General features: G+C 37.0%; 3 protein-coding genes across 3 annotated transcripts; 1 reads left to right on the top strand and 2 right to left on the bottom strand.

Moving 5' to 3' along the window:
- The first annotated feature begins 1,455 nt into the window (after positions 1 to 1,455).
- LOC113161828 (calcium uniporter regulatory subunit MCUb, mitochondrial-like) lies at positions 1,456 to 16,456 on the top strand. Its single transcript, XM_026359632.1, has 8 exons — positions 1,456 to 1,481; positions 1,632 to 1,687; positions 1,916 to 2,020; positions 2,179 to 2,339; positions 2,452 to 2,656; positions 9,699 to 9,814; positions 15,966 to 16,036; positions 16,384 to 16,456. The coding sequence occupies exons 1-8, from the start codon at positions 1,456 to 1,458 to the stop codon at positions 16,454 to 16,456; spliced, it is 813 nt and encodes a 270-aa protein (XP_026215417.1).
- Positions 3,624 to 6,197, bottom strand: LOC113161746 (caspase-6-like). Its single transcript, XM_026359549.2, has 5 exons — positions 6,082 to 6,197; positions 5,857 to 5,911; positions 5,163 to 5,354; positions 4,922 to 5,054; positions 3,624 to 4,728 (listed from the first exon to the last, which is right to left on the bottom strand). The coding sequence occupies exons 1-5, from the start codon at positions 6,195 to 6,197 to the stop codon at positions 4,493 to 4,495; spliced, it is 732 nt and encodes a 243-aa protein (XP_026215334.1). The 3' UTR covers positions 3,624 to 4,492.
- LOC113161825 (caspase-6-like) lies at positions 9,680 to 14,494 on the bottom strand. The gene is made up of 8 exons (XM_026359630.1): positions 14,477 to 14,494; positions 14,279 to 14,314; positions 13,605 to 13,647; positions 13,344 to 13,493; positions 13,094 to 13,170; positions 12,118 to 12,293; positions 11,850 to 12,000; positions 9,680 to 11,644 (listed from the first exon to the last, which is right to left on the bottom strand). The coding sequence occupies exons 2-8, from the start codon at positions 14,280 to 14,282 to the stop codon at positions 11,406 to 11,408; spliced, it is 840 nt and encodes a 279-aa protein (XP_026215415.1). The 5' UTR covers positions 14,283 to 14,314; positions 14,477 to 14,494; the 3' UTR covers positions 9,680 to 11,405.
- Positions 16,457 to 18,418: the final 1,962 nt, after the last annotated feature.

Raw genomic sequence — 18,418 nt, 5'->3', positions numbered from 1 at the left:
CAAGTGACACAGCTTAAAGTGTTCCGGGTCCACAGCATGTTGAAAAGGACACTTCTACTCCCTGGGGTATGTTTGCTGGTGTTATAGGTGCAAATACATGTTATTACATTTAGTACCATAAAATGCTGCATCACAAAAAACTGCAGAAACACAAATTCCTCCTATAATGTCTCTGGTTGTGACATGTTACAGTCAATTTAAAATGATATGTCTGACTTTACAGCTAAAACCAGATAAGCCTGAGATTTCTAGCTTCCTAATGGACCATGTTGATTCTGAGCCAACTTTCACTTAGCAAAGACTCTGTTAAAAAAAACAACAACAAAAAAAAAGAAACTGGCTGGAGAATGAGACAACATTAGTTTAGTTTTTAAGATTATTCCTAAGAAACAACAATATTGGAGCAAGCAACACAGATTCATCACATCTACATGTATTATATGGAACTGTGTATTAACTGATATGTTGAAAGGGTATAAAGCAGGTACTTTAGAAACAGTGTAATGATAATATTTCTTCTAAGATCAACACTTTGTGAAACCTGTTTTGTGTCAACAATGTACTCACACACTCACAGGCAAGGCTGGCGACAGACACAACCCCAGGAACTTTGATAGTAGTGTAAGGAAGTAAAGCATATGTAAAACAAATAATATTACACGTTCTTCTGGTTCTGTGAGGGATTATGTTTTTTGTTCACATGTACCTGCCGTGTGAAGATTTTTGGATTTCGTACAAGGCTTCTACACTCAGTTCCTTTAAATTTGGATACGATATCCTTGATGCTGATCTTGCCATCGCAGGTGTGAACATGATCTTCCTCACCATGGCTCAGAAAGACAAGCAAAAAGCAGTCTGCATCTGAATGGTCGGCCTTCACAGCTGGTGGGACATCATGCTATTTGTTACACTTGCAAAGTAAATTGTACTACAACATGTCATGTGTTACAGATTATTAGGTACAACTAGCTAAAAACTCATGCAGTCCTAAGCAGAAACCCTGAAATAAATCCCACCTTCACAAAGGATACAATGTTCTTCAAGTGGAGGACAGAGCTGGAGAATCTAAAGGGAGTTTGTGGTTCCTATGAAATGAATCCCTATTTGGGTTCTCAACACAAGTTGTAACCAGTTATTGTTTTCTCACCAGTGCATTTGAGAAAGAAGTTGATTTTAACTGTTGTAGGTGCTGAAGATTTATTTTAAAGATTATATTTTACAAGAAAACATGAAAATAAGTAAAATATTAAAGTCATCAAAATAAAGATAATGTTCAGTAATATCTTTCTTTCACTTTAATCATCATGTGGCCCCTCAGTCTATCTAGTGAACCCAGGTTGGTTCATTTCTAAGGTGGTCTACAGACCAACTGTAGATGACATCAGATCATGTCTACACTCCATTGGGGTAGTTGACAGTGGCCTTAGGTATATTTGCTGTCCTCGTAGGTCCATAATGCAACACTCCACCACCTTCACTAGGTGCAACATACAGGAACATTGTTGAGAAGCAGCAAAGTTTCACTATCACCAGTGTGACAGGTTTAACGATTCATTAAAGAACAGTGAGACATGTAACAACTGTGCAGCATACATTGTGTTCAGTGGCGTGATCAGTATTTTTCCCTCCAGGTGTCTTAATTCTAAGAACGGTTATTTCTGCCCTGATGAGAAACTTCCTTCAGACAGTAACATGTTTACTCCCTGCCTGCTGATTTCCATCGTAAGGTTTATGTTGTGTACACAAGAGTGATCTTTGAAGCATTTAGTTACATTTCTGTGCAATTTTGTGTCTATGTTGTGTTTTTATTGTGTTTATTTGTGAAGACTGTCAAAAAAACATTTGGACTGGACATTAGATGAACTTATCACTATGCAATTAAAGTAGTTATTGTACATTTGTCCTTTTCAAACAGATGGCGAGCATGTTGTCAGCACCACACTGATAGAAACTCTGCTGGACAAGGGCTTCAAGCTCATCATCAATGATACAGTTTATAATGTTCAGTCATCTGAAACAGGTATAAAGAAATGTCTCTTCAGTCAAAACTCATATTGTCTTCTTTAGTCCAGCTAACAAATAGCAGTTATTATCTCTCCAGCTGTGAGACCTTTGGTTATTTTTCCTTTTTCTCACACTTACTCATCCTCATCCACCTTGTCGCGCTCTCTGTTGCAGCGTGCACATCAAGAGAGCACGCCGTAGAGATGGAGGACGTGAAGCACGTTGTGCATATGCTACACACAGCACTGCACCTGCCTGAACACCACCTGCAGAAAGAGAGGCAGCTGCTGGAAAAACTGGACCACCTCAAACAAGAACTTTCCCCACTTGAGAAGGTGGTAGAGGTGTCCTGTATCAAAACTTTATCTAGAGCTTGAAAAGTGACAGATTTACAGATTTCTGCTTTGTTGGCTGATTAACTTTCTCCTCTGTGTTATTGTTCGACAGATGAAGGCACAGCTGTGCCGAACAGCAGAATTCAAAGCATCCAGGGTTCTATGGACTGGCTTGGCCTTCTTATCTGTTCAGGGGGGTGCTCTGGCCTGGCTCACCTGGTGGGTCTACTCATGGGATGTCATGGAGCCTGTCACTTATTTCATCACCTACTCCACCAGCATTGGAGTCTTTTCCTATTATGTCCTTACCAAACAGGCAAGTTAAAGAAGTTACTTGTCCTCTGTGAATTTGTCAGGTGGAGGAAGAACTGAAGCGCCTGAGATGTTCAACTCAACTTCACTACTTGAACAGATCCAGTCAAAGCCATGAACAAAGACAAGTCAGAAAGATTTGTCACTTACTCACCCGATGTAGTCGCTGCTGGTGGACAGATAACAAGATGGAGATGAAGTCTTAGAGATGCATCACACGTCGTTATGAGGAGGTCAACAGTAAGTAAATCATCACACAGTATTTATTGTATATAGGCTTTAGCTCGTCACCTCAATGTCAGAACCAGATAAGCCTGAGATTTCCAGCTTCCTAAGAGAACATGTTGATTCTGAGCCAACTTTCACTTAGCAAAGATTCTGTAAAAAAGAAACTGGCTGCAGAATAAGGTTGCTTTCACACCTACAGGATTTAGTTCGATTAAATCGCACTCAAGTTCGTTTTCCCTCTTAGTGCGGTTCGTTTTGTCCGGTGTGAACACGGTAATCGCACTCGAGTGCGCACTAAAACAACCGCACCGAGACCCCAAAACGGGGTGGTCTCGATCCGCATCATCTAGCGAACTCTGGTGCGGTCCTCCTGGTGGGAACGCGTACCAAACCAAAACAGGACCAAACGCTATAAATCTCGAGATTTGAGGACTTTGGGTAGTGTGTAGATTCCAATTTCTTTCGTTTGTCCAACAAAAACATGCTGTCTGATTAATGGAGGACAAACGTGGAGACGTGAGGAGGTGAAGTGTCTCACAGACACCAGGTCTGATGACTCTGCAAGCGATGTAACGTAATGAACAATAATGAACGGGATGATCGATCTGCATTAACATTTATAGTTAAATCATCTCTCTCCTGTCACACAAACGTACAGTAGAACAACACTTTATCTTCTTCCTTTATTTACTTTTTATTTCCAGCGGCAGAAACAATCTGACCAATAAGAAGAGAGGACGTTCTCACGTAGTTTGAAGTGACGTGTTCTGGTTCGTTTGGATTTTTACTCAGTGTGAAACGAAACCGAACCGAAGAGAAATTGATACAAAGTTACAAAGTCATCAACTGATTCGGACCAAAGCAATTAGCTAAAAAGGGACAGAAGCTGGATAAAATAACACCTTAAAACACACATACTCTATATCCAGTGGGATTGTCTCAAAAATAACCCATTTGTGTCAATTCATTTATAGAAAAACAAATCACATAATGATGTTATATATATATATATGTTAAAGTTATTGTTTAATAAGTCATCCTAAGGTACCATTTTGAAATCAAACTAGTCTTAATCAATAATTAATAATCTTACTACTTAAATCTACTGTCACAGTGGCTCTAATGTTTTTAAATAAAGGTTAATGCTTTATTTCAATGATCTGCTCTTGACAAACTGTACAGAAGTCTAATCCAGTGTAGCTACAGTATTACAAAGTGTTGATCAGGAGAAATATTATAATGAAACTGTTTCTAAAGTACCTGAAATGGTTATACTTTAGTCACATGTGAGTTAATACACAGTTACATATTTCTTTGCGTAATTTAGAAATGAACAAATGACATGTAGTTTCAGAAGTGAAGTGATCACTTGAGGTGAAGAAGATTTAATTTTTTAATGTGAATAAGTGTGTTCCTGTTATTTTATAACCACTGTCTTCAAAATCAGTGAAGAGAAGAGAGATTTATTGATGCAATTGTAAATAGTGTTCATAAACATTGTAAAATGTAAGAATAGAAATAAAATCAGGAAATTCTTTAAAAGTTGTTTTAGAAGACCCCATTTCCAAGATATCAACATAAAAACCATCTAATTTAATGACAGAGGTCTGAAGCTAACACTTTTTTGGGCGGAAGTAGAGTTTCTTGGTGAGCATTGAAGCAAAGCACGGTACTTGCTTCTTGCTTTCATTCTCGTCTCTACTCATCTCAACGTTCCTCTGTGACACTTTTCTGTTGACCAAGGAAAGTAAATGTGTGAATTCAAGGCAATCCCCATACTCCCCAAGCAGCTCACAGAGGTCCTGGATATACCAGGAGCCGTTGTCGGTTTCCCAATGGGAATAGTAACCTTAACAGAAGACACAGGACAGAACAGCTACTGAGTGATCAGAAAAAAAAGACATTGTAAAAGCCTATTGCCTAATAAATGTGTTCTAGTTTCTAAGTATAATTACTAATACATGTAAGTCAGTATAAACTGAATCAAATGAAGTGAATCTATGTCAGTTTAAGAGAGTTTGAATAATCCCACATGGCCTTACCTTCAGCCGCAGAGTAGCACATGATGAAATCAGCTCCAGCAGGAAGAGTGTGTACAACAGTTTTATTCTTCTCCTCACTGTTCCCTGCAGCACAGGCTGTCACTGGGTCATCAGGCTGATCTGCGCGGCAAGTCTGGTGACAGACACAACCCCATGAACATTGTTATAGGTGTAAGCATAAGTAAAACAAATAACATTACAAATTTTTCTGGTTCTGTGAGGGATTTATTTATATATATACCTCCCATATGAAGATCTTTGGTTTTCCTACAAGGCTTCTGCACTCAGTTCCTTTAAACTTGGATACGATTTCCTTGATGCTGATCTTGCCATCTCTGGCGTAAACATGTTCATCTTCACCGTGGCTCAGAAAGACAAGCAAAAAGCAGTCTGCATCTGAATGATCGGCCTGCGCAGCTGGTGGGACATCATGCTATTTGTTACAATTGAACTGGAAGAGCCAAAGTAAATTGTACTACAACATGTCGTATGTTGGCAGATTATTAGGTACAACTAGCTAAAAACCCATGAGGTCCTAAGCAGCAACCCTGCAATAAATCCTACCCTCACAAAGGATATAATGTTCAGTGTTTCAGAGTGGTGCTAACTGTGTGGTCATTTTGAACTGTATTACATTACACTGGCAGGTGTTTGTATTATTTTGTCCAACTCACTTAAATCAGTGAGGCTAGGTGAAATAATCCAGCAGTATAATGCAGCACAGTTCAACAACAAAACAAAAACTATAGCGTCCAAAATTATATTCCAGCTGAACATCTCTCTAACTGTTTGAACATACACTAAACTCCTCAATCAAGGAGAATTTATTATTATGACTTTTGTATTAAACTGTGATAGTTTCAACTTGCTGTACTTTTCAGTAGTTCTTAAAGGTGATCATGTGTGTTTTTACCTTTATTGATTGATTCTTCGACTTGTGCCTGTTCGTAGCTATCATAAGACTTCACTTCAAAGCCTAGATCCTTAAGTCTTAAAGAGATGCAAAAAATGGATCATATAATGAAATAGAAAAAGGACCCAATGACCAAAACATCTAAACAAATTCAAAAAAGAAAGATCTAGTAGACACATGAACATAGCTCATGATCACACAGTTAAGCCACAGTGTTCCTTTCCAGCAGCTCAATGGAAAAAGTTACCTGTTCTCCAAGTTGCGGCCATCAGACTCAGTTCCAGACCTCTCAGGTAACTCCAATTTCTTGCAGAATTGTTTTTGGTTAAAGATGAGAGCAAGGCCTCGATGTTTGTTGTTCATACCATACTCCTCTTCTTGATCTGGATCTGAAGAGCTTTTGAAAAAAAAAGCACAATAAAAGGGAACAATATTAGGTGTGAACTGAGAACCAGAGTGAAGTGACAATTTACACCTGATAACCACCCAAACAACAAGAAATGTACCTTATTTTCGCATCAGTCTCCGTTAGGTTTGTGTGTGCTATAAAAAAGAAAAACACACAAACATTAGTAACACACACAAAAGTACAGAATATACTTACTAAACAATAATACACTGTTCACAGTACAACTGCAGGTGTATGAATTGCTTCTGTTATGGGGTCAAGCAGCCATTGTTCCATCAGCTTAGAGTCCAATAGGTGGGTGACAGGTGGAGAAAGATGGAAAAGGCTGCTAAAAGAACAAATGCTCAAAGTGGGACATCCACACTCCACCCTACAGATATGTAGATTAGATTTTGTGTAGCAGGGCAGCAGTTTAGAGGTGTAAAAAAGGGTCTTCAGTGAGTTTGTATACTTTTTTGAATATATGTAGTTAATTGAGTACAACTATTGACCAAAAAATGTTTTTGCTCAGTTTCAGTTTCTAAGTGGCAAAATCCTCTGCACGTGATTTATATCTGTAATAATAAAGGTAATTTCTTATCTATATGATGGCAGTAACTTGACCTTAGAGTCAATAAAACCTGACTTCTTTCTAACTGTACATTTGTTTCACTTTTTCTTTGCTGTAGACAACGTGTCTCCTCTCTTCTTTTCAACCTGCAATCTATCTGTCATTGTAAAAATATTTTTAATTACATCCTTAAAGTAGTAAAACAGAGTAAATAATATAGTGTGAAGCACTCACCCATCCTGTGTGTTGCAGGTCTGCTGTCTTGAGTAACTGGGAAAGTCAATGAATCACATGTTATTAAAACAAGTTAAACTAACCTGACGACTGTATGAAAACAGAGAAAACTATACACACAGACATTTGTTTTAATAACTTTTCAAATGCTGCAGTCAACTCTCTGAGGTTTATTTGTTCTATCTATAAACATGTATTTAAAGTTGTTACCTTCACTCTTTCCCACCGTGTCAGACTTGTCCACAGATTTTCTTCTCTCCGAAAACGAATGAATTTGCTTGTTGTTACAACACTAATAAAAGCTGAGCTCGGTTCCGCCCCCGATATCTCATTGGATGAAAGGGACAATACCAGGACACGATTGGCTCTCAGTTATTTAGAGCTTCATGAATAAAATTAAATTTAATTGAAATAAGTTAAGTCTACCAACAAAGCTTAACAGAGTCAAAAGTGGCTGTGACAAAGACAAATTAGATAATCCATGCGTTGCAAAAATTTAGTCTCAGAAATGTTTGGCATTTTTCCCAATCCCAACAGAGCCAACAGGCTCTTTGGGATTATCTCATAAGTTTTACTATGCAGCATACATGTTTTTCTCTGATGCCAATTGACACACAAAACAGTCTATAATGACAATTGTAGACAATTATCAGTAAGAAGACTTTTCCTTGTTTTGTATTTGAACAGGTTTTCTTCACAGTGTTGTCAGATCATTTGAGTTCACCAGTGCACTAACCTCCATGTGATATTTTAGAAACTTTATAAATGTAAAACTGAAAATATGTTGGCTGATCTTGCCATCTTTGGCATAAACATGTTCATCCTTACCATGACTTAGAAAGACAAGCAAAAAGCAGTCTGCATCTGAATGATCGGCCTTCGCAGCTGGTGGGACATCATGCTATTTGTTACACTTGAACTGAACGAGCCAAAGTAAATTGTCATACAACATGTCATATGTTGGCAGATTATTAGGTACAACTAACTAAAAACCCATGAGGTCCTAAGCAGCAACCCTGCAGTAAATCCTACCTTCACAAAGGATATAATGTTCAGTGTTTCAGAGTGGTGCTAAATTTATTTTTAACTGTTTTAACTGTTTTACATTACACTGGCAGGTGTTTGCGTTATTTTGTCAACTAAAATCCGTGAGGCTAGGTGAAATTATCCAGCAGTATAATGTGCATTTAAATACTCTTTCCACTATTCAGAGAATTTATATGAACTGTAAACTGGTTACTAAATATCTACATATGCAGCAGATCAGAAACCACATTTCTCAGCAGCTGGAGGACAGGACTGGAGAATCTAATGGGAGTTTGTGGTTTCTATGAAATTAATCACTATTTGGGTTCATAACACAGGTTGTAACCAGTTACTGTTTTCTTACCAGTGCATTTGAGAAAGAAGTTGTATGAAGCCTTTTGTGACTGAAGAGGGAACTGCATAAAATCTGATGAATTGCTCCAACTCTTGAGTACCTGTCAATTAAGACTTCTACATTTAGTCATTTGGCAAATGCTTTAATCCAAAGTGTCTTACAGGTGAAGTACAAAGCAAGCATTATATCTACAGAAATCAGGGGGAAGATGATGAGTCAGTGATGACCCCAAGATTCTTATGCTTGAAAGCAAAATCATCAAGTGCTGAAGTGTTGGGGGGGGGGGAAAGTGAGCTTACCAGAGCCCTGTAGCTGCTTAACTGTTACTAAAATAATAAACCACAATCTCCAAAGTTGTTGGCACATTGTTGAGAAGCAGCAAAGTTTCACTATCACCAGTGTGACAGGTTTAACGATTCATTAAAGAACAGTGAGACATGTAACAACTGTGTAGCATACATTGTGTTCAGTGGCGTGATCAGTATTTTTCCCTCGAGGTGTCTTAATTTTAACAACGGTTATTTTTGCACTGATGAGAAACTTCCTTCAGACAGTAACATGTTTACTCCGTGCCTGCTGATTTCCATCATAAGGTTTATGTTGTGTACACAAGAGTGATCTTTGAAGCATTTAGTTAAATTTCTGTGCATTTTTGTGACTATGTTGTGTTTTTATTGTGTTTATTTGTGAAGACTGTCAGAAAAGCATTTGGGCTGGACATTAGATTAAGTTATTATTATTCAATAAAAGTAGTTTTTGTACATTTGTCCTTTTGTAACAGATGAGAGCATGTTGTCAGCACCACACTGATAGAAACTCTGGTGGACACGGGCTCATCATCAATGATACAGTTTATGATGTTCAGTCATCTGAAACAGGTATAAAGAAATGTCTCTTCAGTCAAAACAAATTTTGTCTTCATTGCATTTACACTTTATTTTCATTTAGTTACGTTTTAGACATTTGGACATTTAATCCAGCTGTAGTTTAGCAAATACTAAATTGCTACTAAATGACTTACTTCATTACACAATTTCTTATATTGCCGAGCATCAGATGAGATCAGTGCTGCTCTCGTATTTATATTAAACTACAACTATATATGTGGTGATTAGCTAATTATGTTGATTTAGTAACTGGTTCCTTCTGTTTTCAGAAGTTCCTTCTTGCTAATTTCTAGTTGGCTGCTAAGCTAGGTGTAGCCCTATAGTTCATGTAACTCTCAGAGAGAAGGGAAATTAGGTAAGTATATAAAGTATGATGACAGACAGTGAAACCTGCAGCTCATTTATTATGTGTATCTTGATGCTAAAGACAGACAGTTCCTGCATTACTTTTATAAAGGAGCCAGCAAGAAGAAATTCAATGTAAAGAAATACAATGAACTGAAGGATGATCTGGCTCAGGTTGGTTTTTATTTGTTCCCTTTTTTACACATTTTCCACAGGCACATAGTTCAAAGTCAGAAATGTAGGAAGAACAAATGATACAGTTTAACTCTGAAAGTGAAAGTGACAAATATAAAAGATACAATTCTCACAACTCACCATTTAGCATTTAAACTTTTCAGTGTACCAGTAAATGTGATGGTTTATGATAAATCATGACTCTGTGTTCTCTGTGACTTTGTCAGGTGGAGGAAGAACTGAAGCGCCTGAGATGTTCAACTCAACTTCAGATGCCACTTGAACAGATCCAGTCAAAGCCATGAACAAAGCCAAGTCAGAAATATTTTTCACTTACTCACACGATGTAGAGCTAAAATAACTTCTCTGCTTTATTTTGATAATGGCATCTTTTTACTAGGAATCCATATCACTACGTGTTTCATTGAGTCTTGATAATTATGCTAATTGTATCTTTGAGAGAAACACAGACACTGAAATAAAAAGTATTTGGACGTTACTGGGATTTTTTTGTCTGCACAATGTCTTCTTAAAGAAATCTCTAAGGTGTGATTGTGGTCGTTGCTGGTGGACAGATAACAAGATGGAGATTAAGTCTTATAGACACATCACATGAATGCACAAAGGTTTTATAAGACAGTGGCTTGTAAGGAGGTCAACAGTAAGTAAATCATCACACAGAATTTATTGTATAAGCGCTTTAGCTTGTGACCTCAATGTCAGAACCAGATAAACCTGAGATTTCCAGCTTTCTAAGGGACCATGTTGATTCTGAGCCAACTTTCACTCAGCAAAAACTGTAAAAAAAGAAAGTGGCTGCAGAATAAGACAACATTAGTGTAGTGCCACTAATCTAACAATAAACCAAAAACAGGTTAAGGATTTTAAAATTAGCTAAAAAGTGACAGAAGCTGGATAAAATAACAGGAACAAAAAAGAACCCGTTTGGATCAATTCATTTATAGAAAAACAGTCACATAATGATGTTATTGTTTAATAAGTCATCCTTTAAAACCAAACAAGTCTTAGTCAATAATCAATAATGTCACTACTTAAATCTACTGTCACAGTGTCTCTAATGGTTTTAAAAAAAAAGGTTAATGCTTTACTTCACTTATCTGCTCTAGACAGACTGTACAGAAGTCTAATCCAGTGTAGCTATGTGTGAGTACAGTATTACAAAGTGTTGATCTTAGGAGAAATATTATCATGACACTGTTTCTAAAGTACCTGCTTTATATCCTTTACACATATCAGTTAATACACAGTTACATATAATACATGTAGCTGTGATGACTCAATATTACTCCTCCAATATTGTTGTTTCTTAGGAATAATCTTTACGTAATTTAGAAATGAACAAATGAAAAAAGTAAAGTGATCACTTGAGGCCAGTTCCTATTTTATAACCACTGTCTTCAATAATCGGTGAAGAGAAGAGAGATTTATTAATGCAATTGTAAATAGTGTTCATAAACATTGTAAAATGTAAGAATAGAAATAAAATCAGGAAATTCTTTAAAGGTTGTTTTATAAGACCCCATTTCCAAGATATCAACATAAAATCAAATTTAATGACAGAGGTATGAAGCTAATACTTTTTAGGGTGGAAGTAGAGTTTCTTGGTGAGCATTGAAGCAAAGCACGGTACTTGCTTCTTTCCAAGGGCATTCTTGATTCTACTCTTCTCAACGCTCCTCTGTGACACTTTTCTGTTTACCAAGGTGAGTAAATGTGTGAATTCAAGGGAATTTCCATACTTCTCAAGCAGCTCACACAGGTCCTGGATATACCAGGAGCCGTTGATGGGGTCCCGATGGGAATAGTAACCTTAACAGAAGACACAGACCAGAACAGCTACTGAGTGATCAGCAAAAAAGACATTAAAAAAGCCTATTACCTAATAAATGTATTCTAGTTTCTAAGTATAATTACTAGTACATATTCAAGTCAGTATCAACTGAATCAAATGAAGTGAATCTATGTCAGTTTAACACCCGATTAAGAGAGTTTGAATAATCCCACATGGCCTTACCTTCAGCCACAGAGTAGCACATGATGAAATCAGCTCCAGCAGGAAGAGTGTGTACAGCAGCTGCATCCACCACCACCTCATTTGTCATTGGCCTACTGTCCACTGCATCACAGGCTGTCACTGGGTCATCATGCTGATCTCCACGGCAAGCCTGGTGACAGACACAACCCCATGAACTTAGTTAGTGACGTAAGGAAGTAAAACATATGTAAAACAAATAAAATTACATATTTTTCTGGTTCTGTGAGGGATTTATTTATATATATACCTCCCATATGAAGATCTTTGGTTTTCCTACAAGGCTTCTGCAGTTTGTTCCTTTAAACTTGGATACGGTATCCTTGATGCTGATCTTGCCATCTCTGGTGTAAACATGTTCATCTTCACCATGGCTCAGAAAGACAAGCAAAAAGCAGTCTGCATCTGAATGATCGGCCTGCGCAGCTGGTGGGACATCATGCTATTTGTTACAAGGTAAATTGTACTACAACATCTCAGATTATTGGGTACGTTTACATTTAGTCATTTAGCTTTTATTCAAAGCAACTTACATGTGAGGAACAAGGCAAGCAAACAAAATCTAAGTCAAGGGGAAAAACATCAAAGCAAAGTGCTATCAAAAAAGTGTTTCTGTTTAATGAGATGTAAGTACAAGAGAGCAATAAAGTCTTTTTTTTAAGTGCAAAAGAAGATGTGGAACAGTTCTATTTTCAGCAGTTTTTTAAATATTGAAAGTGAGGTGGCTGAGCGTGCAGAGTTTGGCAGCTCATTCCATCATTGTGGAATCACTGAGCTGAACAGTTGTCCTTGGTGTCTACTGTGTGGTGCTGGTACCATCAGACGCGTTGACAAGTAGCTAAAAACCCATGCAGTTTTAAGCAACAACCCTGCAATAAATCCCACCTTTTCAAACGATATAATGTTCACTGTTGTTAAACACAAGTGGTGCTAACTGTATGATAATTATGAACTGTATTACATTACACTGGCAGGTGTTTGTATTATTTTATCTAACTCACTTAAATCAGTGAGGCTAGGTGAAATAATCCAGCAGTATAATGCAGCACAGCTCAACAACAAAAAAAAACTATAGCGTCCAAAATGATATTCCAGCTGAACATCTCTCTAACAGTTTGAACATACACTAAACTCCTCAATGAAGGAGAATTTATTATTATGACTGTGATAGTTTCAGCTTCCTGTACTTTGCAGTAGTTCTTAAAGGTGATCATGTGTGTTCTTACCTTCATTGATTAATGCTTCGACTTCTGCCTTATTGTAGCTATCATAAGACCTCACGTCAAAGCCTAGATCCTTGAGTCTTAAAGAGATGTGAAAAATGGATCATATAATGAAATAGAAAAAGGACCCAATGACCAAAACATCTAATCCAAATTCTGAAAAACGAAAGCTCTATTAGACACATGAACATAGCTCATGATCACACAGTTAAGCCGCAGTGTTCCTTTCCAGCAGCTCAATTGAAAAAGTTACCTCTTCTCCAAGTTGCGGCCGTCAGACTCAGTTCCATACCTATCACACAACCCCAGTTTCCAGTAGAATCGTTCCTGGTTAAAGATGAGAGCAAGGCCTCGACGTTTGTTATTTGTAGCATACTCATCTTCAAGATCTAGAGCTAAAAACCTTTTAAACAATAGAAAAGGACAAAAATAGGAAAACTATTAGGTGTGAACTGAGAACCAGAGTGAAGTGACAATATACACCTGATAACCACCCAAACAACAAGAAACGTACCTTCTGACAATCACATCAGTTTCCGTTAGGTTCTCTGTGTGTGCTATAAAGAAAACAAAACAAAAAAAACAGACATACTTACTAAACAATAATACAGTGTTCACAGTACAACTGCAGGTGCATGAATTGCTTCTGTTATGGGGTCAAGCAGCCATTGTTCCATCAGCTTAGAGTCCAATAGGTGGGTGACAGGTGGAGAAAGATGGAAAAGGCTGCTAAAAGAACAAATGCTCAAAGTGGGACATCCACACTCCACCCTACAGATATGTAGATTAGATTGTGTGTAGCAGGGCAGCAGTTTAGAGGTGTAAAAAAGGGTCTTTAGTGAGTTTCTATACTTTTTTGAATATATGTAGTTAATTGAGTACAACTATTGACCAAAAAATGTTTTTGCTCAGTTTCAGTTTCTAAGTGACAAAATCCTCTGCACATGATTTATATCTGTAATAATAAAGGTAATTTCTTATGTATACGTTGGCTGTACTTTGACCTTAGAGTCAATAAAACCTGACTTCTTTCTAACGGTACATTCATTTCACTTTTTCTTTGCTGTAGAAAACGTGTCTCCTCTCTTCTTTTCAAACTTCAATCTATCTGTCATTATAAAAATATGTTTTTAATATATCCTTAAAATAGAGTAAAACAGAGTAAATAATATAGTGTGAAGCACTCACCCATCCTGTGTGTTGCAGGTCTGCTGTCTTGAGTAACTGGGAAAGTCAATGAATCACATGTTATTAAAACAAGTTAAACTAACCTGACGACTGAATGAAAACAGAGAAAACTAGTTCAGGTGTTTCAGCACTTCCGTAATAACAAAGTAACAACAGCGTTATTAAACACTACTTCACTGGTTACTGAGACCAACTTACCTTGGTCATGAGCAAATGAAATAAATCCGTCGATACGACACTGATAAAGTCTAAACTCGGCCCCGCCCCCGATATCTCATTGGCTAAAAGAGACAATACCAGGACACAATTGGCTCTAACGTAACAGTTAGTTGCGTTTCAGCAAGTATCCTCGTCCTCGGAGCTGAATATCTCGAGAATGCACAAAGGTTTTATAAGACAGTCGTTATTAAGGAGGTCATCAGTAACTAAATCTTTACACAGTATTATTGTATAAGGGCGTAAGCTCGTCACTTCATTGTCACTTCAATGTCACCAACCAGATAAACCTGAGATTTCCATGATTCTAAGCCAACTTTCATTTAGCAAAAACTCTGTAAAAAAGACATTGGCAGAAGAATAAAAAAAACATTAGTGTAGTGCCACAGTAGTTATTGGCTCATTCCTAAGTTACACAAAGATTATTCCTAAAAAACAACAATATTGAAGGAGTAATATTGATTCATCACAGCTACATGTATTATATGTAACTGTGTATTAACTGATATGTGAAAAGGGTATAAAGCAGGTACTTCTCTAGGAATTGTATGTTCCGATCAGACCAGCTCCGTTCATGAGGAGGTCATGGAGGATAGTTTCCCTGAGTTCCACCAATTTAATTAAGTTCATTGTAACTGTTATTGTAGATACAGTGTGTGCATCCTTTGAACTGTTAGTCAGTTATTATAGTTTGTTATGTATATTAATGTTTCTGTTCCTGATATTATGGCTTCTCGTTGTTTGCTCGCTGTTTCTGCTACATAGGACCAATTAAGGGTAATTGATAGCCTGCACATTTTCAAGACTTTATTTTACAGCACTTTAATTTGATACATATATTCTGTATTTATCGTTGAGCTGTCGTTTGTGCTAATGCCAAGTACCATTTGTTATTAATATGTTTGAATTACTTGTTTGGCTGACTTGCATTTGATTTGGCTAAGACAAGTTAATAGAAAGAAATGTTGTGATGTAAGGTCTCCATCTTGTGGCAGCCATATGGATAACACGTAAATTCAGTCATGCCCAATGTTATGGGAAAACGTCTTGATAACAAGTTGTAATTGTTCAGCTTATCGTTGATTTTGTATTTCTTTTAGAAACCACACACACGTGAATATGATTGTAATGAAGAATGCTGGAATAAAGCTTTCCTAAAGGAGTTTTTGAGTGATCTAACAGACATTTCACTGATGGGCTGTAAAGCATCCGAACCCAAAAAAATTCAATGTAAAGAAATAAACTAGACACTGAAGGATGATCTGGCTCAGGTTGGTTTTTGTTTGTTCTCTTTTTTACACATTTTCATAGGCACATAGTTCTAAGTCTCTCTAACTCTGAAAGTGAAAGTGACTAAAATAACAGATGAAATTCTCACAACTCACCATTTAGCATTTAAACGTTTTAATCTCTATGTAAATGTAGTAGTTTATGATAAATCATGACTCTGTGTTCTCTGTGACTTTGTCAGGTGGAGGAAGAATTGAAGCGCCTGAGATGTTCAACTCAACTTCAGATGCCACTTGAACAGATCCAGTCAAAGTCAGAAAGATTTGTCACTTACTCACACGATCTAGAGCAAAAACAACTTATCTGCTTTATTTTGATAATGGCATGTTTTTACTAGGAATCCATATCATTACGTGTTTCATTTAGTCTTGATAATGATGCTAATTGTATCTTTGAGAGAAACACGGACACTGAAATAAAAAGTATTTGGCCGTTACTGGGAGGTTTTCTTGTCTGCACAATGTCTTCTTAAGAAAATCCCAAAGGTTTTATTATGTCATTTAGTTAAATATTCAGACTTCAGAATTACTTTAGAAACAGTGTAATGACAATATTTCTCTGAAGATCAACACTTTGTAAAACCTGTGTTGTGTTTACAGTGTACTCACACACTCACAGGCAAGCCTGGCAACAGACAACCCCAGGAACTTTGATAGTAGTGTAAGGAAGTAAAGCATATGTAAAACAAATAACATTACATGTTCTTCTGGTTCTGTTAGGGATTCGTTTTTTGTTCACATGTACCAGCAGAGTAAAGATTTTTGGCTTTCGTACAAGGCTTCTGCACTTACCAGTAGTTACTTTTAACTTGGATACGATATCCTTGATGCTGATCTTTCCATCGCAGGTGTGAACATGATCTTCCTCACCATGGCTCATAAAGACAAGCAAAAAGCAGTCTGCATCTGAATGATCAGCCTCCGCAGCTGGTGGGACATCATGTTATTTCTTACAATTGAACTGAAGGAGCCAAAGTAAATTGTAATTGTAATTGTACTACAACATGTCGTATGTTGGCAGATTATTAGGTACAACTAGCTAAAAACCCATGCAGTCCTAAGCAGCAACACTGCAATAAATCCTACCTTCACATAGGATATAATGTTCAGTGTTTCAGAGTGGTGCTAAATTTATTTTGAACTGTTTTACGTTACACTGGCAGGTGTTTGCATTATTTTGTCAACTCAAATCCGTGAGGCTAGGTGAAATTATCCAGCAGTATAATGTGCATTTAAATACTCTTTCCACTATTCAGAGAATTTATATGAACTGTAAACTGGTTACTAAATATCTACATATGCAGCAGATCAGAAACCACATTTCTCAGCAGCTGGAGGACAGGACTGGAGAATCTAATGGGAGTTTGTGGTTCCTATGAAATTAATCACTATTTGGGTTCATAACACAGGTTGTAACTAGTTACTGTTTTCTCACCAGTGGATTTGAGAAAGAAGTTGAGTTTTATTTTAAAGATTATATTTTACAACAAAACAGGAAAAAAAACATAAAAGTCATCAAAATAAATATAACAGTCTGTAATATTTTTCTTTCCCTTTAATTATCTCGTGGCCCCTCAGTCTATCTAGTGAACCCATGTTGGTTAATTTCTAAGCTGGTCTACAGACCAACAGATGACATTAGATCATGTCTACACTAGGGTAGTTGACAATGGTTTTAGGTATATTTACTGTCCTTGTAGATCCATAATGCAACACTCCACCACCTTCATTAGGTGCAACATTCAGGCACATAGTTGAGAAGCAGCAAAGTTTCACTATCACCAGTGTGACAGGTTTAACGATTAATTAAAGTACAATGCGACATGTAACAACTGTGCAGCATACGTTGTGTTCAGTGGCGTGAACAGTATTTTTCCCTCCAGGTGTTTTAATTCTAAGAACGGTTATTTTTGCCCTGATGAGAAACTTCCTTCAAGCAGTAACATGTTTACTCCGTGCCTGCTGATTTCCATCATAAGGTTTATGTTGTGTACACAAGAGTGATCTTTGAAGCATTTAGTTAAATTTCTGTGCATTTTTGTCTCTATGTTGTGTTTTCATTGTGGTTGTTTGTGAAGGCTATCAGAAAACCATTTGGGCTGGACATTAGATGAAATTATCACTATGCAATAAAAGTAGTTATTGTTCTTTTTTTGTCCTTCCACAGGATTAACAATGAACTGAAGGATGATCTTGCTCAGGTTCGTTTTTATTTGTTCCCTTTTTTATACATTTTCTACAACCACATAGGTCAAGTTAGAAATATAGGAAGAAAATATGATACAGTTTAACTCTGAAAGTGAAAGTGACAAAAATAAAAGATAAAATTCCCACAACTCACCATTTAGCATTTAAACTTTTCAATCTATCAGTAAATGTAGTAGTTTATGATAAATCATGACTCTGTGTTCTCTGTGACTTTGTCGGTGGAGGAAGAACTGAAGCGCCTGAGATGTTCAACTCAACTTCAGATGCCACTTGAACAGATCCAGTCAAAGCCATGAACAAAGTCAAGTCATAAAGATTTGTCACTTACTGACACGATCTGGAGCGAAAACAACTTCTCTGCTTTATTTTGATAATGGAATATTTTTACTAGGAATCCATATCGTTACGTGTTTCATTTAGTCTTGAT

Source organism: Anabas testudineus, chromosome 1 (assembly GCF_900324465.2).
Source record: "Anabas testudineus chromosome 1, fAnaTes1.2, whole genome shotgun sequence".
NCBI classification, from domain to species: Eukaryota; Metazoa; Chordata; class Actinopteri; order Anabantiformes; family Anabantidae; genus Anabas; species Anabas testudineus.
This window is presented reverse-complemented; position numbering and strand designations above follow the sequence as displayed.